The sequence below is a fragment of the Tupaia chinensis genome, unplaced genomic scaffold, assembly GCF_000334495.1.
Source record: "Tupaia chinensis unplaced genomic scaffold, TupChi_1.0 Scaffold000045_1, whole genome shotgun sequence".
Taxonomy (NCBI): domain Eukaryota; kingdom Metazoa; phylum Chordata; class Mammalia; order Scandentia; family Tupaiidae; genus Tupaia; species Tupaia belangeri.
In genome coordinates, this window is record NW_006159501.1 from 9014026 (window position 1) to 9041699 (window position 27674).

Genomic DNA, 27674 nt, shown 5'->3' on the forward strand with positions numbered 1-27674 from the left:
ATTAAAAGTCAAACTTTCAGTTGAAAACCAGAATTTGGGAAAATCTTTATTCATCACCATGATTTTTTTTTTTTTTTTTTTTAATTTACTATAGGGCGTGCGCGAGAGAGCAAGAGAGGAGAGCACCCCGAGAGTGCGACCATCCACCCGGCACGCGTTTTGGAAGCCCCTGTCTGGGCCCGGGACTGGGACTTGAGCCGGCGCAGTGTGCATCCTGCCACGTGGCCAGCCTGCCCCTCGTCCTCAGAGAGGAAGCCCAGAGGGCTCTGAGCAAGGGAGGCTGCAGAATCGCCTGGACGCAGGCGAGCAGGCGACGGGGGCTGAAGGCGGAATTCAGCGGTTAGAATTGCGTGCATTTGGGGACCCCGCCAGATTCAGGAAGTTAGGGTCCCTGTTAACTGGGACTGCAGATTGCGCAGGGGAGAGTGAGGAGAGGAAGGCCCCCCCTGTTCTTTACCTTGCACACCTTCTGCATTGTAAACTACAAGAAGTGTGTATTTTCTGTGAATTTTTCAATTTATACTAAATTTAAACATTTATAAAAATCCTCTGTGACATTTATAAGTAGGTGACACACGGACCTTTGGAAGAGGCCAAAGACAAGTCCGTAGGCCGTTTTAGGTAAATTGTATTTAAGGTGTCAGATCCAACAGCTCTAAGTTTCCCAGTGGGGCAGCTGGGATTACAACCCGAGAGCCCTGTCAGCTCAAGGCTGGTCCTGAAGGTAGGGGCAGGCAGTGTGCAGTCCCTCCCAGGAGAGGTGGCAGTCAGGCCATTCTCGCTGAGGTAGGTGCCACCGAAGTCCCTGACTGGGCTGAGCTGCTCCCTAGGGGCCAGATGCCCCTGTGTGGAGTCACTGGCAAGCCTCGAGCCCACTGCTTCAGGAGCTTGGACTCAACTCCCACCCCAGACGCCCGAAGAGCCCAAGACAAGTCCTGACCACATCCGAGTCCAGTCGAAGAGCCCAAGACAAGTCCTGACCACATCCGAGTCCCTGACTGGACGTGTAGCTACTATAGGAAGAAAACACCGAGTCCTGAAAGTCATGTCGCTGGATTCCCACGTAGTCGACCCCTGTTCGAATCCTGGTGGTCTAAAACGGACACTGGACTGGGCTCCTGTGCCCGCATTCTCAAGATCCCAAGAGGAAAAGATTGTGGTATGGCCCTCGCCCCTGGGGGGGTCATTTCTCACTGGGGAGAGCACACGCACTATAGCAAAAAATCTCTCTCTAAAAATAAATAAATAAAGTTGTAATTAAATTAGGCATTTGGCAGGAGTACCTGAAAGTATCAGAGGGGAAGAAACAGAGGTGGAAAACTTCTGGGGGACCAGCAGATAGCTTACTGTTCACATCACTGGACTTCCAAATAGTCAACTGGGGTCTGAGTCCCAAACCCGCAGCTTAAAGCACACTGGGGGCGGGAGGAACCAGCAGTTAGCGTAATGGCTATGTCGCTGGACTCCCACGTAGTCGACAGTGGTTTGAGTCCCAGATCCGGTGGCTTAATCTCACGCCAGGCGCATGTGCGTGCGTGCCAAGATCCCGAGAGGAGAATGGAGGAGAAGGGATTGCGGCATGGCCATCCCCCCTGGGGGGTGATTTCTCGCTTTCTGTCTCTCTCTGTCTGGTGAGTGCACGCGCCCTATAGCAAAAAATTCTCAAAAAAAAAAAAAAAGGGATTGCGGTGTGGCCATCCCCCTTGGGGGGGGTGATTTCTCAGTGTCTCTCTGTCTCTCTGTCAAGCACATGCGCCCTAAAGCAAAAACCTCAATAAAAACCACACTGGGCACATGTGCATGTGTGCCTAAAATCACAGGAGGGAAATGGAAGGTAAGGGACTATGGCATGGCTGTTCTCCCTGGGGGGTGATTTTTCGCTCTCTCTGGTGAGTGCATGCACAAAAATCTCTCTTAAAAAAACTCACTTTTCCCCCCAAATAATGATTTTATTTTCATCATTGTTATTTTTTAAAAGAATTATTTATTCATTTTTATTTATTTTAATTTGACCAGAGAGAAATAGAGTATGTGTGAGAGAGAAAGCTGCCAGGTCCAGGACTCAAACTGCGGTCAGCCACGTGGGAGTCCAGTGCCCTTAGCCATCATGCCACCTACCTATCACTATTATTATTTTTTAAATGTGATAGAAACATTCACCAGGGGCCGGGGAGTGAGAAAACAAGCCACCAGGTCCACCAGGACTCGAACTGCGGTAGGCCACGTGGGAATCCAAAATCCCACCCACCACACCACCTCCTGGCCCTGAGGCTTAAAACTTTTAAAAGATGGGGCCCAGCAGGTGCTGTGGTGGTTAAGGTGCTGGACACTCCCACATGGCCGACCACGGTTTGAGTCCTGGACCTGGTGGCTTGCTTTCTCACTTTCCCTCCTCTCCACCCCTCTCTCTCTCTGGTTCAAATTAAAATAAACGGATGAATAAATAAATAAAATAAATAATTCTGAAAAAAGTTTTGGATGATGATCCCTATTCAGTCAAATTCAGAGTACGGATATAAAAATACAGACCGCCATGTATCTTCTTCCCATAAGAAGTAAAGGGTGGCATAGTGAAGGTGGACTTCCACATCGGTGACCTTGTCCAAGTCCTGGACCTGGAGGCTTGAAAACTCCCACCCTACACCGTGTGTGTACGCATGTGCAAAATCCCAGGAAAAGGGATTGCGGTGTGGCCATTCCCCCTCCCCGGGGGCGAGTGATCTCTCGTTTTCCCTGTTTCTAGTGAGTGCAGGCTCCCTATGGCAAAGACCTAAAAAGAAATAGAAAAAATGACGGTAAGACAAACTCTTACGCAGTTGCTAAGTGCAGATCTTAAAAGTTCCAAAGTGGGGCTGCCAGCCCCAGTAACATAATTCTTAAAAAAGAAAATAGTTTCAGACCAGCAGTTAGCGTAATGGCTATGTTGCTGGACTCCCATGTAGTCAACTGTGGTTTGAGTCCCAGACGCAGTGGCTTATACTCACACCAGGCGCGTGTGTGTGCGTGCCCAAGATCCCGAGAGGAGAATGGAGGAGAAGGGATTGTGGCGTGGCCCTCCCCCCTGGGGGGTGATTTCTCGCTTTCTGTCTATGGCGAGCGCATGTGCCCTGTAGCAAAAACCTCTCCCCCCATCAAAAAAAAAAAGAAAATAGTTTCAATGGGCGTCAGCATATTCACCTGGAAACAGAATTAATATATTTAAAAAGAAGGGGGGGGCAGGTTAGTTCTGCAGTGATTTGAAGTCAAAAGTAAACAGGCTATCCCAGAGAAACTAGCATGTTTTATTTGCAGTAACAGAAGTAGGGTCAAGTATTTAGAAGGTTTAAACACGCACGGGGACAGAGACAGGGACGGGGATGGGGACGGGGCTGTCAGTGAACTGGCGTGAGCGCCTCGTAGAGTCTCTGCGCAGCTAGTTCCACCATTTCTCGGAGGGATTCATCGTCCTCACTGCCTTCTTCACATTCTACACTCTGAAAGTGAAAGCACAGACAGGCCTTTCAACAGGAGTGTGGAATGACTACATGAAAGGTAACATCTGAGGTTTTTTTTTTTTTACTCTAGGGCAGGTGCACTCTCTGGAAAAAGCAAAAAATTATCCCCTGGGGGCATGGCCAGGCTGCAATCCCATCTCCATTATCTTCTCAGGGTTCTAGGCATACACACGCGCGCGCACACACACACACACACACACATGCCTGGTGTGAGCTGCAAGTCCCATGACCAGGACTTGAACTGTGGTTGTCCATGTGTGAATCCAGCGCCCCAACCACACTGTCACTCTTCGAGAACAATCGTCCTGTCGGGTGGAGGTCACCACAGGACTGATCATGGAGCAGAACGGCTGCGTGCACTCCCGTGGGCACGCGTGCAACTGAGTCTAGTTACAGAACTGGGGAGGTGCCAGGGAATGCCTTTGGGGCCAAGTCTGGTCAATGACACTCACTTTGTGAAAGGCCCCTATGTGGTCCTGTAAGGATGCTCAAGGACGATGCTCAAGGATGTCAGCCTGAGCGAGACTACTGAGCAGCACCGGGTGTGGTCGGCTGCTCAGCGTCTGGTTTACACTCATGGAAATGCACTAAAAACCGAGTTACTCTTCATTTGCCAGAGAGCGACTACACTTTCCTGCTGGAGACAGAGGGAAAGTGAGAAAGTACCCCCCCATGGGGAAGGGTTAAGCCACAGTCCTGTGGTCAGGTCGCAATCCCGTCTCCTCTTGGGATTTTGGGCACGCACGCACACGTGCGCGGCATGGTAAATTAAGCTGCTGGGTCCAGGACTCAAACCACAGAACAGGCCATGTGGATCCAGTGCCTTAACTTCCAGACCACCAGCTGGCCCCATGTATGTATTTTTACAACAGAAACGGGCCAGTGTGGTGCGGTAGCAGTGCGACACTCCGCGGGGCGGTGTAGGCCCACGTGGGGAGGCCCGGGGTGGGTCCCAAGACCTTGTACACGCCAGGAGCACATACGGTGCCCCGGGCCAGCGGCTGAGCCGGGGGTGGGGGTAGGATGCTGAGTGAGGCCCCTGTGAGGGCTGTCTGTCTCTTCCTCTCATGCAAAACATAAATTGTTTTTAAAAAGTAAGTAAGAAACAGGACAGTTTATGAAAACGCTGCCTCGTGACTCCCTCCCTCCCTCGGCGATGCATAGACACAGCGCGCACTGCGCGTGCGGGCCAGGGCCGAGGGCACCCGGTCACGGGCTGTTTCACTACCGTAGACGGCCAGGGTTTGGGGCTCTTTGTACTGAAGCAGGTATCCGTGTGTGTGTCAGCAGCAGTGTCTGCACTCGTCTAGGTATTCTCTGTGGCTAAATCCGCTACGTGGACTAAAATCCAACTGTGGATGAAGGCCTTCCTTTTCTGAAGCCTTTGATGCAGTTCCCGGCGGAAGGTACCCCCAGTAACCCCCCAGAGCAGTGCAGAGAAACCTCCCTGTGCTTCCAGCACCACTGCGTTAGATCCGTCTTCCATCTATTTAATTTTTAAAAATTTCTCTCCTTTACTCACGACAGGGAGCATGTGAGCACACAACAGAGAGGACCACCCGGACTGGCTCATCACCCACGTCCCCCCCCGCCTCAGCCCTCCAGCGCCTGGATCCTGGGTGGGGTGAGCTTGCTTGGCATTTTTAGAGCCAGCCCTGGTACCCAAACCCGTGCTCGGCCATGTGGCCTTCACTGCTGTAGTTTGATTTGTTACCAGCTGTCCCCAGGAGGGCCCATATCCTCTAATTTAAACCGACAATACGATGCATGGGGGTCCTTGTACTACCAATCTGTGTGTCCGCTAACTTAGTGGGCCTAAACTTAAACACTTACAGATCTGCTGTGATTTCAGCCACTGGGTCTGGGCCTGCACCTGCGGTCAGCCCTGTGGGAGTCCAGAGCCTCAGCCTCCTGTTTTGTTCACAGCTACATTCTCCTACAAGGGGATGGCTTGCTTATGCTTCTAGCTTATTCTACTGAAGTAAGTAAATCCCTGCAGGGAAGAGATATTTATTCATCTTGTAGATTACGCAGGATCCACTGGTGTGAGCCCCGAGAGGGCCCCATGTGCTCCAACCCTACTGTCTGGAAACCAGGCAAACTTGGATCTCGCTGGTGCCAGCAGAAGAGGCTTCTCTGAAAAACCTGGATCTACTGGATGCCGAAGGAGAGAAACGCCGAGGGGCGTCACGGAGGGGAGCAGGGGGTCGATGTGCCGTGCAGCGACGTGAAAAGCACACGTAATAATACGAACCACCGTGTAAACATGACGACAGACAACACCGACCGGAAACACGGAAACCCAGCAGGGCGCCGTGGGGTGTGCAGACGTGTGCGTGCGACTACGTACCCGGGTCTCCAAGTTCACGTTGGCGGTCTTCCCATCCACCGTGACGCTGAGCACGGAGCCGTCCTTCACACTCACACAGTCTTCTCCAAATATGTCCCTTCAAAGGAACGAAGACGCAGCATTGGTGGGAAGTCCAGCTTTACAGGTGTGGGGAGATCACCCACTCACGCCTGAGGATCATTCGCTACTACTTGTATACAATCTGCTGATGTCATAGAATAGGTAAAATACACAGCGGCTGCTCACTAAGAATGCTCCGCTCGGTCAGGCAACGGTATGCACATCACCGTCCCCCGTAACAGTCTGGTACGGGACCTCTTTCCCAGAGGGAAACGAGGCACAGCGAAGGGACGGGCAGGGACTGCTGTAAGCCTCGCGGCCAGTGAGCAGCCGGGCTGCTGCGCAAATGCAGGTACCTACGCTTAGCTGGCGCCTGCGCCTACGAACTGGCCACTCCTCATTCCAAACCCTTACCTGAGTACTCAGTGCAGTGTTTACCGAGCACCTTCTGTACAGCTGTGCTGGGTGACGGGGATACAGAGCCCTAACACTCTCCTGTCCTGGAGGAGCTGCAGTTCAACCATTACCTTCAGCTCTGTGCCCATGAGTGACAGAGCGCTGAGGAAAAGCGGTCCCATCGGTAGGCTGGCCGTGGCCGGGGAACGGGTGGCCTCACGACACGGGTCGGCCCGCGGGCCGTCAGCACTGGCCGTGTTGTGCTGAGCTGCGTGAGATGGACCGCCTATGCTTTCGACAGTTTGTTACCAGGACGTCTGGACGGGTGGGCTGAGGAATCCAGGACTAGGGATATTTTATAAAATACTATAGTATCTCAAATACAGAAAAACCATAAGCCCTCAGGAAGTGTGCCCCCGCCGGGCATGTTTTCAGGCCAGCCCAGGGATCTGAGCCTGGTTCTGGGCACATGGCTTCCAGCGTGCCAGGACATTGCCACAGTGGCTGAGCCGAAGATAACTTTAAAGGCACAGGGACATTCAAATATTGGCATTTGTCCTAAGTGATGACAATGGTTTTTAGGTTTTTGCCATAGGGATCGTGGCCTCACCACCCACAGAGAGGGAAAGTAAGAAATCACCCCCGGGGGGTGGCCACACTGCAATCTTTTTCCTCTGTTCTCTCTGGATATTGGGCACACGCACATGCCCAGTGTGATTTTCCAGGTGCTGGGCCCAGGAACTGAAGCACAGTTGGGCATGTGGGAGTCCAGCGCCTTAACCATGGCACTAGCTGGGCCTAGGGATAATGTTTTAGTCTCTGCTGACGCTGCCAGTCTTAACATGGAGGTGAGACATCGTAAGACAGAGAGGTCTGGCCCGGGGGGGGCACTGGGAGTCGCCGGGTGCGGAGCTGGCACGCTCCCTCCTGACGGAGAAGCAGCCCCCGAGCAGCGGCGCCCCTGCGCTGAGCCCTGCCCGGGCCCTCCCTCAGTACTGGGCTGAGCCGCGGGGCGAGGACTCACTGCAGCATGATCTCCAGCCTCTTGCTGTACACGTGCATTTCTAACTTCTTGGAGACCTTCTGCACTGCACCTGGGTAAAAAGCGACAGGTCATTTTCTTACTTCCTTCTCGGATAATTCCCCAATCAATAATCAGAACGCGATAACCAATAACGGGCAGGATGGACTGGCGTGTCGTGTCTCACAGGTCGCCAAGGAGCAAGTCAGTGTTTTTATCACTTTATTTCATGTTCTTATTAGAGAACCACATAGTTATATTTAAGGTTGCTTTCACCTTTAATCTTATTTCTACAGCTTCTTAAACTTTATATTTACAAGAAGTGAGTAAAATGTGTAACTCTGGGAGTTCTAGGGCCATGTGTCAAGCTCTGGGATCTCTGAAGTCTTGTTTTTTTCTTTCTTTCTTTTTTTGGAGAGGTTTTTGCTATAGGGCGCATGCACTTGCCAAAAAGACAGAGAGAGAGAGACAGAAAGTGAGAAATCACCCCCCAGGGGGATGGCCACGCCGCAATCCCTTCTCCTCCATTCTTCTCTCAGGATCTTGGGCATGCATGCACACATGCCCGGCATGAATTTAAGCCACTGGGTCCGGGACTCTAACCACAGTCAACTACATGGGAGTCCACTGACGTAGCCATGACGCTAACTGTTGGTCCCTCTGAAGTCTTGTTGTATCTAGAATGTTACATAAATCTAGCATTCTATTAAATTAATATTTAAAGTCACTTGTCAAAAGTAGCCTGACAGTTTAGGAAGACAAGCCAGCCTGCATGTGGTTTGGAGAATACCCTGGTGCACCACCAAATACCTCGCAGTCTACCACCGGCAGCAAAGTGGCACTGAATTCGCTGTCTGGCGGGTCCTCAGAAAGTTAGAGAGCCTTAACCTAGGACCCAGTAACCTTACTCCTAGGTAGAGACTCAAGGGAAAGGAAAATACATCTGCACACAAACTTACAAACACCCACAGCAGTGTTATTAGTAATAGCCAGAGGGCAGAAACAACCAAATGTCCACCAACTGATGAATACACAAACCAAACACGGTATTCCACACAGTGGGTAATTAATTGGCCATAAAAAGGAATGAGGAACCGACTTAAGTTACTACGTGGATGACCTGTGAGCACATTATGCTTAGTGAGAAGAGCCACAAAAGGCCACGTATTGTGTGATTCTGTTACACGAAATGTTCAGAACAGGCAAATCCAGAGACAGGAACTAGGTTCGTGGTGCTCCGCGTAGGACGGGACAGGGGGGTTGGAGGGTGATAGCTAAAGGTTATAGGGATTCTTTTTTTAGGTTTTCAGCTGGTGTTTTCTTTGGTTGAAAATTGCTCCTTAGGGAGATACCATTCAATTCAACAAGTTTTATTAAACACAGAATTTCCCCAACAGCACTGGCTCACTTTAGCAGTATTTGGGGATCTGTGACCAACTGTTTTTTTTGGAGAGATTTTTTCACTAAAGGGCGCGTGCACTTGCCAGACAGAGAGACAGAAAGCGAGAAATCACCCCCCAGGGGGGATGGCCATGCCACAATCCCTTCTCCTCCATTCTCCTCTCAAGATCTTGGGCACGCACGCACACACGCCCAGCGTGAGTTTTAAGCCACTGGGTCCAGGACGCGAACCACGATCGACTACGTGGGAGTCCAGCGACATAGCCATTACGCTAACTGCTGGTCCTCTTTTTTTTTGGAGAGGTTTTTGCTATAGGGCGCATCAGAGGACAGACAGAGAAACAGAAAGCGAGAAATCACCCCCCAGGGGGGATGGCCACGCCGCAATCCCTTCTCCATTCTCCTCTTGGGATCTTGGGCACGCACGCACATGCGCCCGGCGTGAGTTCTAAGCCACCGGGTCCAGGACGCGAACCGAGGTTGACTACGTGGGAGTCCAGCGACATGGCCATTACGCTAACTGCTGATCCCCCTGACCAACTGTTTTTAAGAGAACTATTAGAAAAGTGTCATTGCAGTGTCCACGACCACCAGCTCTACACTACGAAGGCAGTATTGGGACAAAAAGCAAGTCATGCTCTAATAATATGTGCTGTTATGCATCTAGCATATCTTTTTTAAAAAGAATTATTTTATTTACCTTTATTTTATTTATTTTAATTTGACCAGAGAGGGACACAGTGAGAGAGAGAGAGGGAAAGTGAAAAAGCAAGCCACCAGGTCTGGGACTCGAACCTTAGTCAGCCCTGTGGGAGTGCCCTAACCACCAGGCCACCTGCTGGCCCCAGCATCTAGCATGTCTCCAGGGTACACGGAATGAAACATGTGTAGATTTCCATACCTTTCCGTATTTTGGGGTTGGACTGAACTTCCAGTATGACGGTGGTCACGGTGTCTGCATACATGTCATTAGAAGGATTTGCCAACCACTGGAAAGCAGAAGGCAGTCAGACAGGCACAGCTGTGGCCAAGCACGAAACCACGCCACTACCCACCCCCGTGGACTGCACACCTGACACGACTGGTTCTGGCATTTTCACTGCCATTAACTGCCTCATTGTTGACTGAAATTAACCAGTAATGCTGGACTCTCATTTTTCTTTTAATAAAAAAAAAGTACAAGGAACTGAACACTTCCTTTGTGGTAGAGTATTTTAAATATGCACTAGACTTTATTTATATTTTTGGGGGGGAGAGGTTTTTGCTACAGAGCGCGTGCACTCGCCAGACAGAGAGAGACATAGAGACAGAAAGCGAGAAATCACCCCCCAGGGGGGATGGCCACGCCACAATCCCTTCTCCTCCATTCTCCTCTTGGGATCTTGGGCACGCACGCACATGCGCCCGGCGTGAGTTTTAAGCCACCGGGTCCGGGACGTGAACCGCGGTCGACTACGTGGGAGTCCAGCGACATAGCCATTACGCTAACTGCTGGTCCCTATGCACTAGACTTTAATTCTCTTAACAAACAGTACCACTAACCACTTCATTTTATAAAAGAGAAAACTAACTTGTACAAGGTAATTGCTGGGAGTCAAACCCAAATTCCCAACTGCTATGTTTTAAGCAGCACAGACAATATACTAAGAGGTTAATATTTTTTAAAAAGAGATTTTTGTTTTAGGGTGAATGCGCTCGCTGGAGAGAGAGAGAGAGAGAGAGAGAGAGAGAGAGAGAGAGAGAGAGAGAGAGAGAGAGAGAGAGAGAGAGAGAGAGAGAGACAGAGAAAGCTAGGGATCACCCCCAGGAGGGATGGCCACGCTGCAATCCCTTCTCCACGCTCCTCTTGAGATCTTGGGCACGCATGCACATGTCCAGTGTTGAGTTTTAAGTCACTGGGTCCGGGCCTCGAACCGCAGTCGACTACGTGGAAGTCCTCATCTGTTGTGTCCCAAGAGGGCAGGAATTTTACACATTTACCCTTGCTTCTCACATGAGGCTGAGGATGGCCTGGTACTGCACATGTGCCCCGAGCTACAGCAAAGTGTGCCGTGTCTCCAGACCGGGGGACACCGGGCCAGTGACTCCAGGCCTGGGCACCCTGACTGCCTTTCATCACTAATGAGTACTTTCACAAGCCACTTGAGACCCTTGAAAAACTCTAGGAACAAGATAGACTTTTACAGTACTTGGTAGCAAGAGCTAAATTTGAAGATCTCACATCACGGCTCCTCTTTTTCTGACCCTACCATTTTATGCATTACTGTTTACGGGTTCATGTTAACGGTAACTCCTGACCGTTTCCTTAGTCGCTGTTGGCCTACGAATCTTACAGAACTGCAGTGAGACCCTGACAGATTTTTTAAATTATTGGTTTAAAAAGAAATGGTATGCACAGGACTGATGGACGGTTCCAGCTCGAGGCGGAGCGCTAGGCAGGGTGGTTCCCCGGGGCCCTCGGTCCCAGCACTCCCTGCGCGAGCCCTTCAGCCTCAGCAGTGTCAGCCTGTGGGTAACTGAGCCCTGGGTGTCCGAATTCCACCAGTGGGAAAGTCAACATTCGAAAACAGGCGGAACCACATTTACCTACATGAAAGAGTTCCAGCTTTGCTGCATTTGGGGCATTTTACTGTTTATTTTAACCTTCAAAATTCCACAGTTTTAAGGAGTGCTACATGACAAACTTGTTTTAATATAACAACTGCATTTTTATCTTGAGAATTTTAGAACTTTTGATATAACTGAATAATCCTTGGTACCATGAAATCAGTTGCAACTCACTTAAATGAGAGACCTATAGTTAGTACATACACTAAATAGCGAACCTTAATGTATTCACAGTTTCCTCTGCTATTGTAACTAAACAGAAAATGTCCAGCTATGCTATTCTTACAGCTAATCTTGGAAAGAAAAAATATACACACATACATATTTTCCAACAATTATTTTTTTCCTGGTTGGGAAGAAACTAGTTTTTTCTACAATAAAATGTAAACTCTTCTTTTCCCCCTCCTTATTTTATATAAATGATCTTATCTTACTTCTAATACCACCATGCCTGGTTCCTGTATTACGGTAATATTTTTGAACACTTTCAGAGCAGGCTTTTCTTGAATTTCTAATTCTTCTACGTCACCTGAAGAAAGAAGTAATTAGAGAGCATATGTAAGTTTCTGCAATCTTCCAGAGTCATCATCATCCATTTGTCTGTAGAGAGGGCTGAAGTAAAGCTGCTACGCAATGAAGGAATTAATATGTCACTTGCACAGCAAATTTTTAAACATCTAAGTTAGTTTTATACTTACTGGTTATAGCAACGGAAAGACCTCAACATATGCTATAAAAATTCCCATAGGGGCCAGCAGGTGGCTAGGGCGCTGAACTCCCACATGGCTGACCATGGTTCAAGTCCCAGACAAGGTGGCTTGCTTTCTCACTTTCTTTGTCTTTCTGTCTCTCTGTCTCTCTCTAGTGAGCACACATGCCTATGGCAAATTTAAAAACAATAACAGTAATAAAATTAAGTAAGTAATTCTAAAAAAAAAATTCATGTAACTAGGTAGGCTTGACCTTCAACAGCAAACATTTTATCAGTAAGCAGACTTAGGGGCCGTTCAAACATCTATGTTTGTTCAAGAGATTTACCCCTCCACTGGCATCTCAACACCTGGTATGAGACTAGCCAAAGTCTGTCAGGTAATTACTTCCACTGTACTTTTTGTCTTTATGAGTTAAAAGGAAATTCTCTAGGGAAATTCTATTGTTGGAGAAATGTCTGGTATTCCTAGTGTGCTTTTTTCCCTCAGAAATTTTGCTATAGGGTGCATGTGCTCGCCGGAATCAGAGTGAGACAGAAAGCAAGAAATCATCCCCGGGAGGATAGCCACGCCACAATCCCTTCTCCTCCATTCTCCTCTCAGGATTCTGGGAATGCACACGCACGCATACGCACGCACACACACACACACGCCTGGCATGAGTTTTAAGCTGCTGGGTCTGGGACTCGAACTATGGGCTACTACATGGCAGTCCAGCGATGTAACCATTATACCACCTGCTGATGCCCCTCCTGGTGTGCTTTTAATGAAAGGCGAATTCAGACATATTAACTTTCTATGTTATAACCTGTAACATGAGGTTCTATAGTTAACACACACACACACACACACACACACACAAAACGATTTTCTTCATACTGGCTTATTTTACGGAAGTATATTACTACATGAACTTTGAAGAGCAGGTTAGGGGAGAGTGGATTTTGTACTATGAAGATTCGTGCATTATCAGGGAGGGGGTGCACCTTTTGATTAGTCACTGCTCCTCAATCTCTAACTGGTCGAATAGAAAACAGCAGCTGCACTCTCTCATTGGCCTCTGGCCAGCTGTCATGGCTCTTAAAAGCAGCAAGCACTACTGGTTGATTTTTTTCCTTCTTTCTTTTTTTTTAGGTTCTTGCCATAGGGTGCATGCGCTAACCAGAGGGAGCTGGTGAGAGGGAAAGTGAGAAACCACTGCCCAGGGAGGATGGCCACGGGGCAATCCCTTCTCCCCGATTCCTTCTCTCTGGTCTCTGGGCAGGTCACATGTGCCCAGTGTGATTTTCAAGCCATCAGGTCTGGGACGTGAAGGGCAGTCTGCCTCGTGGGAGTCAAGCGCCTTAGTCACCATGCCACCTGCTGGTCCCAGGCTACTCACAGTTTTAGAATTTTAAGTGGAGCAAGGACAGGAGGTAATATGGAACTAAAAGAAAAAATTAGGAGTACATTTTCAAAAATTTCACCTAAAAGTGGTAACAACATGATTATGTGAAGCACAAATAATATTTATACAACTCTGAGGTAATTACTAAAGCTAAATAACATATTTTCCAAATATGAAATTATCTTTCTGAAAAGATACAAAGAAAACAAATTCGATGGTTACATACCCGTCAACTTCTGTAGCTGGTAATAAAGCAAATTAAAGGAGCCAGTGTATGGAATGGCTTGGGTCTGTTTCACAGTGCTCATGGCTAAGTCAGTATAATCTAAAGAGAAAATTCAAATAAATACACTTTGAGAAACAATAACCCCACAAAACACACTTGCCAACACACCAGGAGGAAAGAAAAATGAAGTAAAAGCAAAGGAAATGAGAATGTGTTTTCCCGAATGCCAGCAGGTGCGCCTCACAGGGCTCGCCCTGCAATTCCGGCTTCTCTCCCTCCGCCCCTCTGCCCACCCCGACCCCAGTTTGCTCTGCTCCAGCCGGAACAAGGCACCTCCCCTTGAATGCCTCCCCCAGGGAGTGATTTCTTGCTTTCTGTCTCTCTGTCTCTCCAGGACACACATCCGCCTATAGCAACAATCCCTCAAAAAAAGAAAAAAAGACAGCAATTAGTGGGGGCTGGCAGGTGGCGTGGTGGTTAAAGGTGCTGGACTCCCACATGGCCAACCGCGGTTCAAGTGCCAGACCTGGTGGCTTGCTTTCTCACTTTCTCTGTCTCTCTCTCACTTTGTCCCTCCCTGGTCAAATTAAAATAAATAAATAAATTTAAATAAAATAATTCTTTAAAAACAAGAAAGCAGCAATTTGTAATCTCCACCGTGTAATCTTCTCTCTCCCTGAGCCTCACCGTCTACTACAGGCTGCAGCTACGGGTCTGGCGTTGCTCAGCTGGTGGTGAGAGCGAGCTCTAACGGGACGGGGACACCAGGCTCTATGTCAGTCACTTCTCACCTTTCCTTTTTCTTTTTCTTTTTTAAAGGTTTTTGCCATTGGGTGTGTGTGCTCGCTGGAGAGGAGAGAGAGAGCCGGAAAATGAGAAATCATCCCCCAGTGGGGAGGGCCATGCCGCAATCCTTTCTCCTCCATCTTCCTCTTGAGATCTTGGGCACGCACCTGCACCTAGTGTGTTTCAAGCCTTCGGGTCTGGGACTTAAGCCACAGTCGGCCATGTGGGAGTCTGGCAACTAACCACTACGCCACCTGCTGGTCCCACAGAAGCCTTTATTCCCCAGTCTAGACCCTAACTTTGGGATAGTGAATCACAGAAGGGCTCAGCAAGTCATAGAACTACAGGCCATAAAACTCTAAAAGATTCTCTGGGGGTCCAAAGTCACTTCCGCACCCTGTGTAGGGGTCAACTGAATAGCCACCTCTTGGAAGGGGATGTAAGTTTCCAACTAAGAAAAAAGCGATGCCACAAATACTTTAAATGTTTCAATAGTTAAAGGAAGATTTATTTTCCTGAACAGTTAATCAGGTCACTGAGTTTCACCTATTCCTATTTTACTATTTGGTTGTTACCTAAAATTTGACCACGTGGGAAAGAGAGTTTTCCACAGATGTTCTTTCAAAGCTAAGAGCAAATTCTATTTTACATTTAACAGTATACTTACTGGACAAGTCACAAGGAGAAAGTATGTGATAGTTAAAGTTTCTTTTAACAAGGATTCCTGAGACACGCTGGCCTTGTTCGGGTTTTTTGTCTGCTAAGAAGCCCATGACCTAAAAAAACAATCAAGAAAAAACTTGAAGGAAATATAACAAAATCTTGTAAATTGCAGGTACTCGGGCACTTGAACCTAACGATGACCACTGACACCTAAACTGTGAAACAACACACGAGTTAACCATGACAAATATACAGTGTTTTATACCCCTATGGCCAAGCTTGTGACGTGGGAAGAGCCGTAGGGGCAGGTGTGGCAAGAACAGCGAAGTTCAGGTCACTTCCCATCAGCTCAACAACCACGTCAATCAAGAGGGTGCTGGGGCTTCAGAAAGGGAGGGGGGATCAGAGGAGCCTACAGGAAGTGCTGACCAAAACGCACGGGCTCCCTGAGCGGGCAGGCCAGCAGTGGGTTCTGCTGGAACTGAGGTGGGTGCCTGTCAAACCAACACTGAAACAGCAGCATCTCAAGTGAGGTCAATCAAGGTGGGTGCACACGCAGGGCATGTTTCAGGTCAACTGGGCCGAGGAGCCGACCCCGCGGTCAGTCGTGTGGCTTCCGGCACTGTAATTCAGCAGCTTCTGACTGCCACGATGCTTGAGCCACATACATTCTTAAACTATGCGAGGCGTCTTCAAGAGGTTCACGAAAATAAACCTGACCATGAAAATTGAAAAGACTATGCATGGATTTCAAAATGCTTTTGCACTAAAATAAACCCACATTTTAATTGCTTTTTTCCATAAACAATTTAAAAGTCTCCTTGTAAATGGAGATAGCTCTAGTTCCCTAATTTCTTAGGGTTATTTTCTCCTTAAATCTGGTGACGTTCTAAAAAGGTTTACTTCTAGAAAACTGATTTTACTATGGTGCTACTCGAGGAAAAACATGTTTAAAGCTAATGATTTTTAATAACTGACACTATGGGAGCGGTCTCATGACGTAGTAGTTAAGAGAGTGGGATGCACGTGGCCGACTGCAAGGTCTGAGAACACACTAGACACACACGTGTGTGCTCCAAGTCCCACCAGGAATGAGAAATGGGGAAGGGATCTCAGTATGGCACTGCCCCTTGTGGGGTGCTTTCTCCCTCTCTGTTTCTCCATTTCTCTCTGCCAAGTGCACCTGGTCTCTGGCAATTCAAATAAAAATAATTTAAATTATGGCTGAAAAAAAACAGAATAACATTGTTTTCTGAGTTAAACTCAGTTCAACTCAGCATCTCTAGAAATGTATGATTGCAAATCTCCTTTATTCCTACCCAAATCTCAACCAGGAGAGTTTGGAAAATAGATTTTCAGCTGAATATATTTTTCTTCAAGCATAAGAAAAGCCATTCAAACGGCCCCTGCAAAGCTCTGTAAATAGTTGACTGAGGAGAAAACACAACTACCTGCTCTTCTTTGGCAACGAAAACCTTATAATATTAATCTTGCTAATCTGTTTTTTTCCCTCAAGTTCAACTGTAAGAAATTATATTTGTCAGGACCAGCAGTTGGCATAAACCTCTCAAAAAAATTATATTTGCCAATACCTTCTTCATGTCTAATTCATTACATATTTAAAAATGTTGTGGGGCTGCCCAGTGGTGCGGTAGTTAAGGCGGCTGGATCCAACATGGGCGACTTCATGGTTTGAGTCCTGGACCAGACAGCTAGGGAAGCATGCTGGGTATATGTGAACACAAGCCCAAAGTCCTGAGGAGAACGGAGGAGAGGGATTGTGGGGCGCTTCCTCACTCCCCTGTCTGTCTGTCTGGCGAGCACACATGTCCTAGAATAAACGGAAAAACAAAACACGTTGTGAAGTTGTTCATTAACACATATCTTATATAAAATAAATAATTTAAAAGTTTCTCTTGGATATATCTTAAAAATATTTTTGATCAGAGGCCAGTAGGTTGTGTGGTGAAGGTACTGGACTCCCACGTGGCTGACCGTGGTTCGAGTACTAGACTCAGCAGCTTGAAAATCATGCCAAATTCCTGAGAAAAATGGAGGGGAAGGGATTGTAACATGGTCATCCTTCCTGGGGGGGTGATTTCTCACTAGCCATGTTACTGTCTGTCTCTCTCTGGTGAGTACACACTCCCAATGCCAAAAACATAAACAAAACAAAACAAAAACAGGTTTTTGACCAACAGAGGTAAAAATGCAGACTTCTTACAGCATCCCTTTAAAATCCCAGGTAAGGTTTTAACTACTATATTTCTTTTTTTTTGGAGAGGTTCTTGCTATAGGGCAGTGCGCTCGCCAGACAGACAGAGAGAGACAGAGATAGAAAGCGAGAAATTACCCCCCAGGGGGGATGACCACGCCACAACCCCTTCTCCTCCATTCTCCTCTTGGGATCTTGGGCATGCACGTACACGCGCCCAGTGTGAGTTTCAGCCACCAGGTCCGGGACTCGATCCGCGGTCGACTACGTGGGAGTCCAGCGACATAGCCATTACACCAACTGCTGGTCTCTAACTACTATATTTCAGTGTTAAATTCTGGAAATACCATATTTCATTAGCAAAAATGATTTTGAGAGATTTTTGCCATAGGGCATGTGTGACTGCTGAAGAGACAGAGACAGAAAGTGAGAAATCACCCTCTGGGGGATGGCCACATCACAATCCCTTCTCCATTGTCCTCTCGAGACTTTGGGCATGCATGCACACGTGCACAGCATGAGTTTCACGCTGTAGGTCTGAGACTGAACTGCAGTCGGCCCCATGGGAGTCCAGTGCCTTAAACACCATGTCACCCGCTGGCCTCCCAAAAGAATTCTTAAAAGGACCATTTAAAAACACATATATAATGGGGCCAGCAGGTGGCAGGGTATTTAATACACTGGATCCCAACATGGCCGCCTGTGATTCAAATCCCAGAACTAGAGGCTTGCTTTCTCACTTTCCCTTTCTCTCTCTCTCTGGTCAAATGAAAATAAAATGAAATAAAATTCTTTGAAAAATATATACTGTCATATCCACAGAAACACATATCTATTTAGAGATATGGGCAGGCCTCTCCTTCAGTTCTCGAAGAGAACGGCCAGAAGTGGACACGCTGCAGAGGCTGCAGCATAAGCGGTCATGTGCGTGCCCACCCTCAGGTGCGGGCGTGGAGAAGGGAAGTGGCTTACAGCGCCACCACACTGGACGCCATCGGGACCTCACCCAGTCTAATCTGCCTGAACACTCTCCGTCTGCAGCTCATGAACTGGCAGGGTTAAGAGAAGTGTGGGCCAGCCTGTGCTGTGCTGGGTAAGGTGGCTGGGTCCCGCGTGGCCACCTGCATGGTTCAGGTGTGGGACCAGCGGCTTGAGAAGCACGGCGGGGGCTCGTGCAGCATGACCGTTTTCTCACTTCCCGCCTACCCCCACGAGCACATGTGCCCTCTGACAGAAGATGGGAACACAAAACAAGGGGGACCAGCGGACGGCGTAATGGTTATGTCGCTGGACTTCCACTGTCAACTGCGATTCGACTCCCAGACCCAGTGGCTTAAAACTCATGCCAGGCACGTGTGCGTGTATGTCCAAAATCCCAAGAGAAGACTGGAGAAGGGACTGCGGCATGGCCATGCCCCCGGGGAGTGATTTCTCGCTTTCTCTCTGGGGAGTACTCATGCTCTATAGCAAAAAATTTCTCTTAATCCCTGAACGAGAATGGAGGAGAAGGGATTGCGGTATGGCCATCCCCCGGGGGGATGATTTCTCGCATTCTGTCTCTCTCTCTAGTGAGCGCACAGGTCCTAGAGCAGAAATCTCTCAGACAAAACAAAACGCCCAAGGAAGCCTAGAAGTCATAAGGATGAAATTCTCATAGTATACCAACGAGACAGAAATACACATTGTCACCATTTTATTAAAGGAGGTCTATTTTCTTAAGAGGTATACTCTCGCCAGCAGAAAAAACATGGGTAAGGTTAAGAACGATAACCTTTCACCTTGGCTAGCTTTTCTCCCCTGAAGTTCAGGGTCACTGCTTCTGTGTTCCGAGGGTTGTGCACCTCTATGTGAACCTCGTCATTATCTTCGTACTCGCGGATCAGTGCTGCTTTCAACCTGGCCATTTCGTTCTGCTCTCCATGGACTAAAATCTACACAAAAGACATTTGAAAAGAACACAGGGAGACATCACTGATTCAGAAAGTTACTACATGAAATACAGACATATGCGTGGTTTTGAATCTACATTTTTGAGAACCTCTGGCCAGTCAAACTTGTACAGGCATTTTCATCTGTTTAGATATAAAAGATTCTCATGTGGACCTATTTTTTTTGGGGGGGGGGCAGGGAGAGGTTTTTGCTATAGGGCACATGCGCTCTCCAGAAAGACAGGGAGACAGAAAGCGAGAAATCCCCCCCCAGGGCGTGGGATGGCCACGCCACCATCCCTTCTCCGTTCTCCTTTCGGGGTCTTGGGCATGCACGCACGCGCAACCAGTATGAGTTTAAGCCACCGGATCCAGGACTCTAACTGTGGTGGACTACATGGGAGTCCAGCGACATAGCCATTACACCAACTGCTGGTCCCTCACGTGGACCTGGTCCCTCATGTGGACCTATTTTTAAGAGAAAAAGAAGCTTCTTTTCTATTCTAGTCTTCACCAGTAATGATAGACAACTCTCTGTGTCTCTGTTAAAGGGCTGGACTGGGGGATTTCTATAGTCACCGCCAACTTTAAATGCAAATGATTTTTGTGTCAAAAGGTTGCTACTCCTACGAGCTCAGAAAACACCCACTCTTTTCTTTAGATTTTTTTACCAAGACTTTCCAAAGAAGCTTTTTGTGAAGGGGGAAAAATGAATTGTGATATTTCCTTCTGTGTATTAAAGCACTAACACATACAATATTCAGAACCAAAAAGAAACACTTTCTAATGTGATTTTCATCCCCAAATAAACACATTAAGAGTGAAATATTTATGACCTCACATTAGCTACCAGTCTCTCGCTGTTCCCCAGTAACTACTTTACACAGACCACTTCAGCCTATCAGCGATGGCGGGTGCTCCCCCGGCTGGCCACGGAGGCATCCTCACTAGATGGAGTGCATCACTGAGAGGGCACAGCCCACCGCCTGAGCGCAGACCCTGGAGCCACTGCTGACTAGCTACGTGACCTGGACCAGGTGACTCGACACGTCAGTTTGCTTTTTTTTAACACTTCAGTTTTTTCATCCACAAAACAAGTTGTTGGTTATGAAGATTAAGGAACTCAACTCACGTGAAGCACTAGCTCCAGAGTAGCTGGCAGTCAATATTCTGCAAATGCTTGTTAGTGCCGCTCACCGACCACCACCGCTAGTGCTACAAGTTACCATGCAGATGCCTGTCTGCTGGAGCTGGTTACGGAGGAAGGCCAGCATCGAGTTCAACCCAGACAATTGGACTACAATAGAAAGAATTGGGGGGGAGGGGGCGCCAGGCAGTGACATGGTCACTACGCACTGGACCCACCATGAGAAAGGTCCTGGGGTCAAGACCTCCCGAGCACGCTGGGCACACGTGTGTGCACTATGGTCCAGGCTACCTAAAGCGGGGGTGGATCATGGCATGAAGACCTAGAGGAAGCTCTATCTCTTCCTCTCTCAGGGAAGGAAATAAATGAAGAAAGAAGAACTTGGGTGCACACCCAAGACCCCGGCAAACTGAAGCCCTAGAGACGGGGTCATAGGGCGACAAGACCCTCTCAAGGGTCCTCTCCAGCCCCCTCGTGTACGTGCACAAGTTATTCTGAGTAAAGAAAGTAACACTTACAAACAGCAGTGATAGTGTTACCGTACTGTGAATGCAATGCCACTGAATTTATATTTAAAAAGGATTAAAGTCGCAAATTTCATATTTCAGATTTTACATATAAAATACATACATATATGTGTGTATATATATAAGACAGAAAGTGAGAAATCACCCCTCAGGGGGGATGGCCAAACCACAATCCCTCTCCTCCATTCTCCTCTTGGGATTTAGGATATGCACACACATGTGCCTGCCTTGAGTTTCAAGCTGCTGGGTCTGGGACTCAAACCATAGCTGGCCATGTGGGAGTCCGGCATCTCAATCACTATACCACCTGCTATCCCCATGTTATATATATTTTACCACATTAAAAATATTTTAAAAAGCCAAAATATAAAGAAAAAAGTTTAAAAAGCAACAAACAAAACTAACATTTCCTTCAAACCACTTTTCAATATATTTGAAAAAGCTACTTCATCTATTTTCTATAGACATATTCGTTAGTGCTCCTCTAATTAAAAGTAATTATTTTGTTTACTCACCTTCCTAATCCCACCAAAATATAGACCTATTTTATAACTATGAGAAACTTAAAAATGCAAACATCCACAGTAACGCGGAGCTCCGCAGTGGCTTCCCTGCCTACCTGAACCTTAAACTTCGAGCATCCCATGACCTGTCTTTCCCTCTCTCCAGACTGCCCTTGCACAGCTGAGCTGTTGGTGCTAACAGGGGCCGTGTACCAGGCACTATCAGTGTTAGTCACCACGATGACGGACACTAGGCCTCCCGATGAGGACATCAGCAAGACAGGGAAGGAGCTAGGGTTCAAACACGCTGCTCTTCAGATACTGGAGAGGCAGCAGAAAGTAAAGGAATGAGCACTGGGGCCCAGCAGGTGGCCTAATGGTTAGTCACTGGACTCCCACGGAGTCGACCGTGGTTCGAGTTTCAGACCTGGTGCCTTAAACTCATGCCGGGTGCGTGCGCGTGCATGCTCAAGATCCTGAGGAGAATGGAGAAGGGATTGTCGCGTGGCTATCCGCTCCCCGGAGGGGATTTCTCACTTTCTGTCTCTCTTTCTGGAGAGTGCATGTGCTAAACCTTTCTATTAAAAAAAAAAAAGAAAAAGAAAAAGAAAGAAAAAAAAGAAGGAACACTAAATTTGGGGCTGGGTGGTGTGAATGAGTCAGTATAAGAGAGCAAGTGACGTGCACAGCAGCCTGCCGCGGGCGTGGCCACGGTCGGCTCCCAGCACGAGCGCAAGCCCAGCCTGCTCAGAGGGCCGCGGTGACGCAGGCTGCTGTCGATCTGTGCACTGGCGGATGCCTGCTTTCTTGGGCATGCCTTCTTCCCCGTTAACACAATAAATTAAATCCAGAGACTAACCACGTGAGGCGGTTTCAAAGCACGAATAAATTCACTGGTTTGCTGGTAATCTGTATGAGCAGAGAAAGAGATGTAGTCAACAGACATTTTCAGTGGTAGCTTCTGCCCAGACATGGTAGTGATTTCTTCAGGTTCAGACATGATATGCTGTTAAAACAGAAAAATAACAAATGAAGAAAATTATCCAGTAAGAAAAGAAAAAACACATTTTCTCCATGCATCCATAAACTCTCATGTTAAATGTAGGGCTTTCAGTATAAAAAATCATTCTGATACTATGGAGCAATAAATATGAAATAACTGATATTGTTGATCAAGCCCACATGTAATGAGGAAAGTAAGCAGATTAATCAGAACAGTGCACTTGGAGTGCTGGCAATGGACAAACCTGTATTCCCAACTATTCTTGTGTTTTAGTCACTTCCCAGATAGGAGCATCTATATAAAGAACACATGTACTTCCTCCTTCCCTCCTTCCTTCCTTCCTTCCTTCCTTCCTTCCTTCCTTCCTTCCTTCCTTCTTTTTGAGAGGTTTTTGCTATAGGGCATGTGCGCTCGCCAGAAAGCTAGAGACAGACAGAGACAGAGAGCGAGAAATCACCCCCCGGGGGGGATGGTCACACCACAATCCCTTCTCCTCCATTCTCCTCTAGGGATCTTGGGCGTGCACGCACACGCACCCAGCGTGAGTTTAAGCCACCGGGTCCAGGACTAGAACCGCAGTTGACTACATAGCAGTTCAGTGACAAAGCCATTATGCTAACTGCTGGTCCCCAGATGTACTTCTTTCTTGCTTTTAGCTTTTGCTTTAGGGTATATGTGCTTGCCAGAGAGAGGGAGAAAGGGAAAGTGAAAAATCACCCCCTAAGGGGGATGGCCACACTGCAATCCTTTCTGCTCTAATTTCCTCTAGGGATTTTGGGCTCACATGCACACACATCCAGTCTGTGCAGCCAGCCATATGGGATCTAGCACCTTAACCGCCATGCCACCTGCTGGCCTAAGAACAGAAATCTACTTTAAATATATAGTTAATAGCATCTCAAAGGACTTTATAGAAGAAGATAAAATAATACAAATGACCAAAATAAGGATCATATTATACTGCTAAAAACAAAACAGAGGGACCAGCAGTTAGTGTAATGGCTATGTGACTGGACTCCCATGTAGCTGACCGGGGTTCAAGTCCCGAATCCGGTGGCTTAAACTCACGCCGGGTGCATATGTGTGTGTGCCCAATATCCCGAGAGGAGAATGGAGGAGAAGGGCTTGAGGCATGACCATCCCCCCTGGGGGGTGATTTCTCGCTTTCTGTCTCTCTGTCTCTCTCTGTCTTTCTGGTGAGCGCACGTGCCCTACAGCAAAAACCTCTCAAAATAAAACCAAACAAACAAACAAAACAAAAAACAAAACAGAAGTTCATGGTAAGAGGATGAGGACGTGATGCGTGGGTATTCGGACGTTGCCTCTCAGGTGCTGCTCACGTACGCTGCAATGCCTACATCCCTAAGCGCAAACATCAGCCCTTCCATAACAGGAAGAGGAGCAGTCAGCTGGAACACATTCTACAGCTGTCTGTGAGAATGCCTCCTAGGGGCCTCCTTTTCATCAGCCGTGGGCAGTCATGCTTGTCTCCAGTAGTTCCTACCTGTTTGATTTGGTTTCTGTGTATCTAAACGAACACTTCTCAAATGCAATGTGTGCACTCAGCACCTCGGGCTCCTACGCTATTCAGCCTCTGCATAATCTCCGTCCCTATAAACACCTCTTGCCACCTGTTTCCAGCTTCATTTCTAACACTTGAAACTTATGTATCATTTAAAGAACTACTTCTGTGGAAAAATCTGTGAAGATTGGGAATCAACAATTTCGATTAAAAATAACCCAATAGCCCGAGACCAAAACTGACCTTGGCGAGCGTCCCTTCCACACAGTACCCTGCTATAATGACGCCGTTCCTCTTATCAGTACACCAGCTTTCGAACAACTCCCTGGACAAGCCACTCTGCATCATGCCTGGGGAGGCCATCACAACGCTGGGACCGATGTCATCAAAATGATCCATGCTCTAAGAAAGAAAGGGATGGTAAGCTTGATAACTACCAGGGTTTCACAGAGTGTTTTTAAAGGAATAACAGCAAGGTAGGTAAAAGACTAATCACACAACTAAATGAGCCAGGACAAGACTCGTAAACCCCTGAAGACGACTGCTGAGCTCCTCAACAGTTTAGACTGGGAGTGAGAGAAAAGCAATGAAGCAGGAAGCCCACACTGATCTCCAAACCAACCTGTGGCGAAAGGGCCATTAGGACATCTCTGTGCCTCCCAGGCAGGCAGAAAGGTAAAAGGAAGTCAAATGGGTTTCTGCCGACCTAAGAGAGAACTCTGCAAGAAATTTCCCCACAGACTCACAATGGCTTTGCATGCTTTGCGAGTATTTTGAGCTGGCCTGGAACTCTAATCAAAAGGCTTAACGTTGTTTCTGGGGAAAACTTGGCTCTAACTCTTATGCAATTAATTTGAAAAAATATATAATTTATGAACAAAGCCTACTTATAACTGGAAGAACACTTATAGCTTAAATTATTTTGGACATTATTTATCATGATTAAAACATTAGTTTGAATGAATTATTTTGTTTTTTTTTGTTGTTGTTTTTTTGTTTTTTTGTTTTTTGATATAGGGCACATGCATCCGTGTGAGAGATAAAGTGAGAGAAAGACAGGGAAAGGGAGAAATTGTCCCGCAGATGGAATGGCCACACCATAATCCCTTCTCTTCCAGTCTCCTCTGGATTTTGGGCATGCATGCACAAGCGCCTGGCATGATTTTCAAGCCGCCAGGTCCAGAACTTGAACCACACAGTCAGCCCACATGGTCGAATCCAGTACCTTAATATCCATGCCATCTGCTGGCTCAAAAGAATCTATTTTTAATTAAGTAAAATCACATTGTGTTGTATGCTATAGACAAGTAAACACAGGAAAAATCACCTTCATGTATGGTGTTTACACTGCTAATCAGAAAGATGATTAGTTTGGAGGGAGAATAGAGAAACTCGATTTTTCTTGTTGGACTTTTATCCCTATGGCAAAAGAAATCCAAGTTATTTAGCAAATATTGAAGACAAGGAGACTTGGCTCAAGAGCCAAAATCTGCTTCAGCGAAGACAGAATGCCCGCGACTGGAGTTCTGATTTCCTGGAGAAAGCTCACGCCTACAGAAAAGAGCCAAGACTTCAGCCAGAGGAACCAAGCCCAGGCTCCTCCCTGTCTTCCTCGCTCACCTTGAGGTTACTAATGTGCTTGAAGACGAAGGGGTTGTTGATGTTGATCTGCTTGCGGATCTTGTCGTTCATGGCGTTCACGTAGGTCTGGTACACCGCCATGCACTTCTTGGCCAGGGATGAGGCGTAGTAGATGGGGATGTCATGCAGTTCGGGGTGGTTCTGCCAGTACTCATCTGCGGGGTCACAGGGGACAGGCACCATCTCGTTACGGGGCTGAAGAGCCCAGATAAACGACACACAGTGACTTTTAGTAATCAGACAACCAAGAAATCCATTAAGGCATATACATGCATTTTAAAGTTTAAGAAAAATCTAGCCTGACCCTTAATCCAGAATATATTTCTAAATACTAGTATTCTACCTTCACAGAATGCTCCGGTCACAGATCAAAGAGTGGGAGGCTTTTAATGATTCTGTGTAAGTTTATCTTGAATAACAGATTGCAACACTGTACTCTAGAGAGACACCGAATTGTGTGATGGTTTTAAATAAAAAATGTCTCAATAAAGGGGCTAGATGGTGGCATAGTGACTAAAACACAACACTCTGTGGGGTCAATAGGTGGCATGGTGCTGGACTCGCACATGGCCGACCATGGTTCAAGTTCCAGGACTGGCAGCTTGCTTTCTCACTTTCCCTCTCTCTCTCATCAAATTAATAAGTAAAATAAATAAATAAAGTAATTCTTAAAAAAAAAAAAGAAAAACCATGGACCAGCAGATGGTGTAATGGCTATGTCGCTGGACTCCCATGTAGTTGACCGCAGTTGGAGTCCCGGTGGCTTAAACTCAAGTTGGGACTTGAGACATGTGTGTGCATGGCTAAGATCCTGGGAAGAGAAGGGGTAGCGGCGTGGCCATCCCCCCTACGGGGTAATTTCTCACTTTCTGACTCTCTGTCTCTCTCTGTCTTTCTGGTGAGCACACGCACCCTATAGCAAAAACCTCTCCAAAAACAAAACAAAACTACAATACTCTGTGAGGCCAACCCATGAGAGGTTTCTAGTATGCGTCTGGAGACCTCTCTGACGGGTCAGGTACACAGGTGCCCTGATTCTGGCTGGCTGATACTGGGGGTGGACCGTGGCATCAAGACTTTACTCGGAGACTGTCTTCCTCTCATCCATAGAATGAATGAATGAATGAATGAATAAATAAAATACAATAAAAAGTATTATTAATTTTAAATAGACTTAAAACCCGTTCTCTAATTACAAAATAGGACTGCCAAGAGTTAAACTGATTTTGAGCACTTGAAAAATATATAGTCAAGGGGCCAGCAGATGGCAAGGTGGTTAGAGGCACTGGACTCCCACATGGCTGACCACAGTTCAAGTCCCAGGCCTGTCAGTTTGCTTTCTCACTTTTTAACTTTGTGTCTAGCTCTGATCAAATTGAAAATAACAATAATGATAAATAAAATAAAGGAAGTAATTCTTAAAAAAAAAAAGTGTATGTATATATATGTAAAAAGAAAGCTTATTTTAAGGGGAAATTCTGATTAAATCTCAAAATTTTATAAAAGATAGTATGGTCAAGGGAACCAGCAGTTAGCGTAATGGCTATGTTGCTGGACTCCCACATAGTTGACCGCGGTTCGCATCCCGTACCCGGTGGCTTAAAACTCACGTCGGGCGCGTGTGCATGCATGCCCAAGATCCTGAGAGGAGAATGGAGGAGAAGGGACTGCGGCGTGACCATCCCCCCTGGGGGGTGATTTCTCGCTTTCTGTCTCTATGTCTCTCTCTGTCTGGCGAGCGCACGCGCCCTATAGCGAAAACCTCTCCAAAAAAAAAAAAAAAGATAGTATGGTCAAAAAAACATGATTAATTCTACTAGGTGCATACGCATTTACGAAATGTATTAAATGTAATCAATTTACATTTATCATTTCTAAGTTTCACAACAGTTTTACAAAGATTTACCTTTACCTTGTAGATTACAAAACTGAGACTAAGGAAAGGTTGAGTAGTCTGGGAATATTATTTTCTACTTGAAGTATAAGCGATAATTAATCCTATGTAAGAAAGGAGACTTTTTCTTTTCCTTTACATTTTGCTACAGGGCGTGTGCACTCACTGGAGGGACTGAGAGAGAAAGGGAAAG

At 47.1% G+C, this 27674-nt stretch overlaps 1 protein-coding gene and 1 long non-coding RNA gene across 3 annotated transcripts in view; one reads left to right on the forward strand and one right to left on the reverse strand.

Annotated features, from left to right (window-relative positions):
- Positions 1–5835, forward strand: part of LOC114008588 (uncharacterized) — an 8848-nt gene extending 3013 nt beyond the window's left edge. Inside the window, exons 2-3 of the long non-coding RNA XR_003550102.1 lie at positions 95–1159; positions 5022–5835. This is a non-coding gene — a long non-coding RNA (uncharacterized LOC114008588). The remainder of the gene's footprint in view (positions 1–94; positions 1160–5021) is intronic.
- CPSF3 (cleavage and polyadenylation specific factor 3) overlaps positions 3267–27674 on the reverse strand; it is a 44679-nt gene continuing 20271 nt past the window's right edge. For both annotated transcript variants that reach the window (XM_006140834.3, XM_027773533.1), the window contains 11 exons: positions 25567–25742; positions 24190–24348; positions 22281–22427; positions 19095–19247; positions 15106–15214; positions 13653–13751; positions 11764–11858; positions 9624–9711; positions 7325–7394; positions 5845–5941; positions 3267–3473 (listed from right to left, as the gene is read on the reverse strand). In XM_006140834.3, coding sequence (XP_006140896.1) covers positions 3372–3473; positions 5845–5941; positions 7325–7394; positions 9624–9711; positions 11764–11858; positions 13653–13751; positions 15106–15214; positions 19095–19247; positions 22281–22427; positions 24190–24348; positions 25567–25742 — 1295 coding nt within the window. In that variant the 3' untranslated portion in view covers positions 3267–3371. The remainder of the gene's footprint in view (positions 3474–5844; positions 5942–7324; positions 7395–9623; positions 9712–11763; positions 11859–13652; positions 13752–15105; positions 15215–19094; positions 19248–22280; positions 22428–24189; positions 24349–25566; positions 25743–27674) is intronic.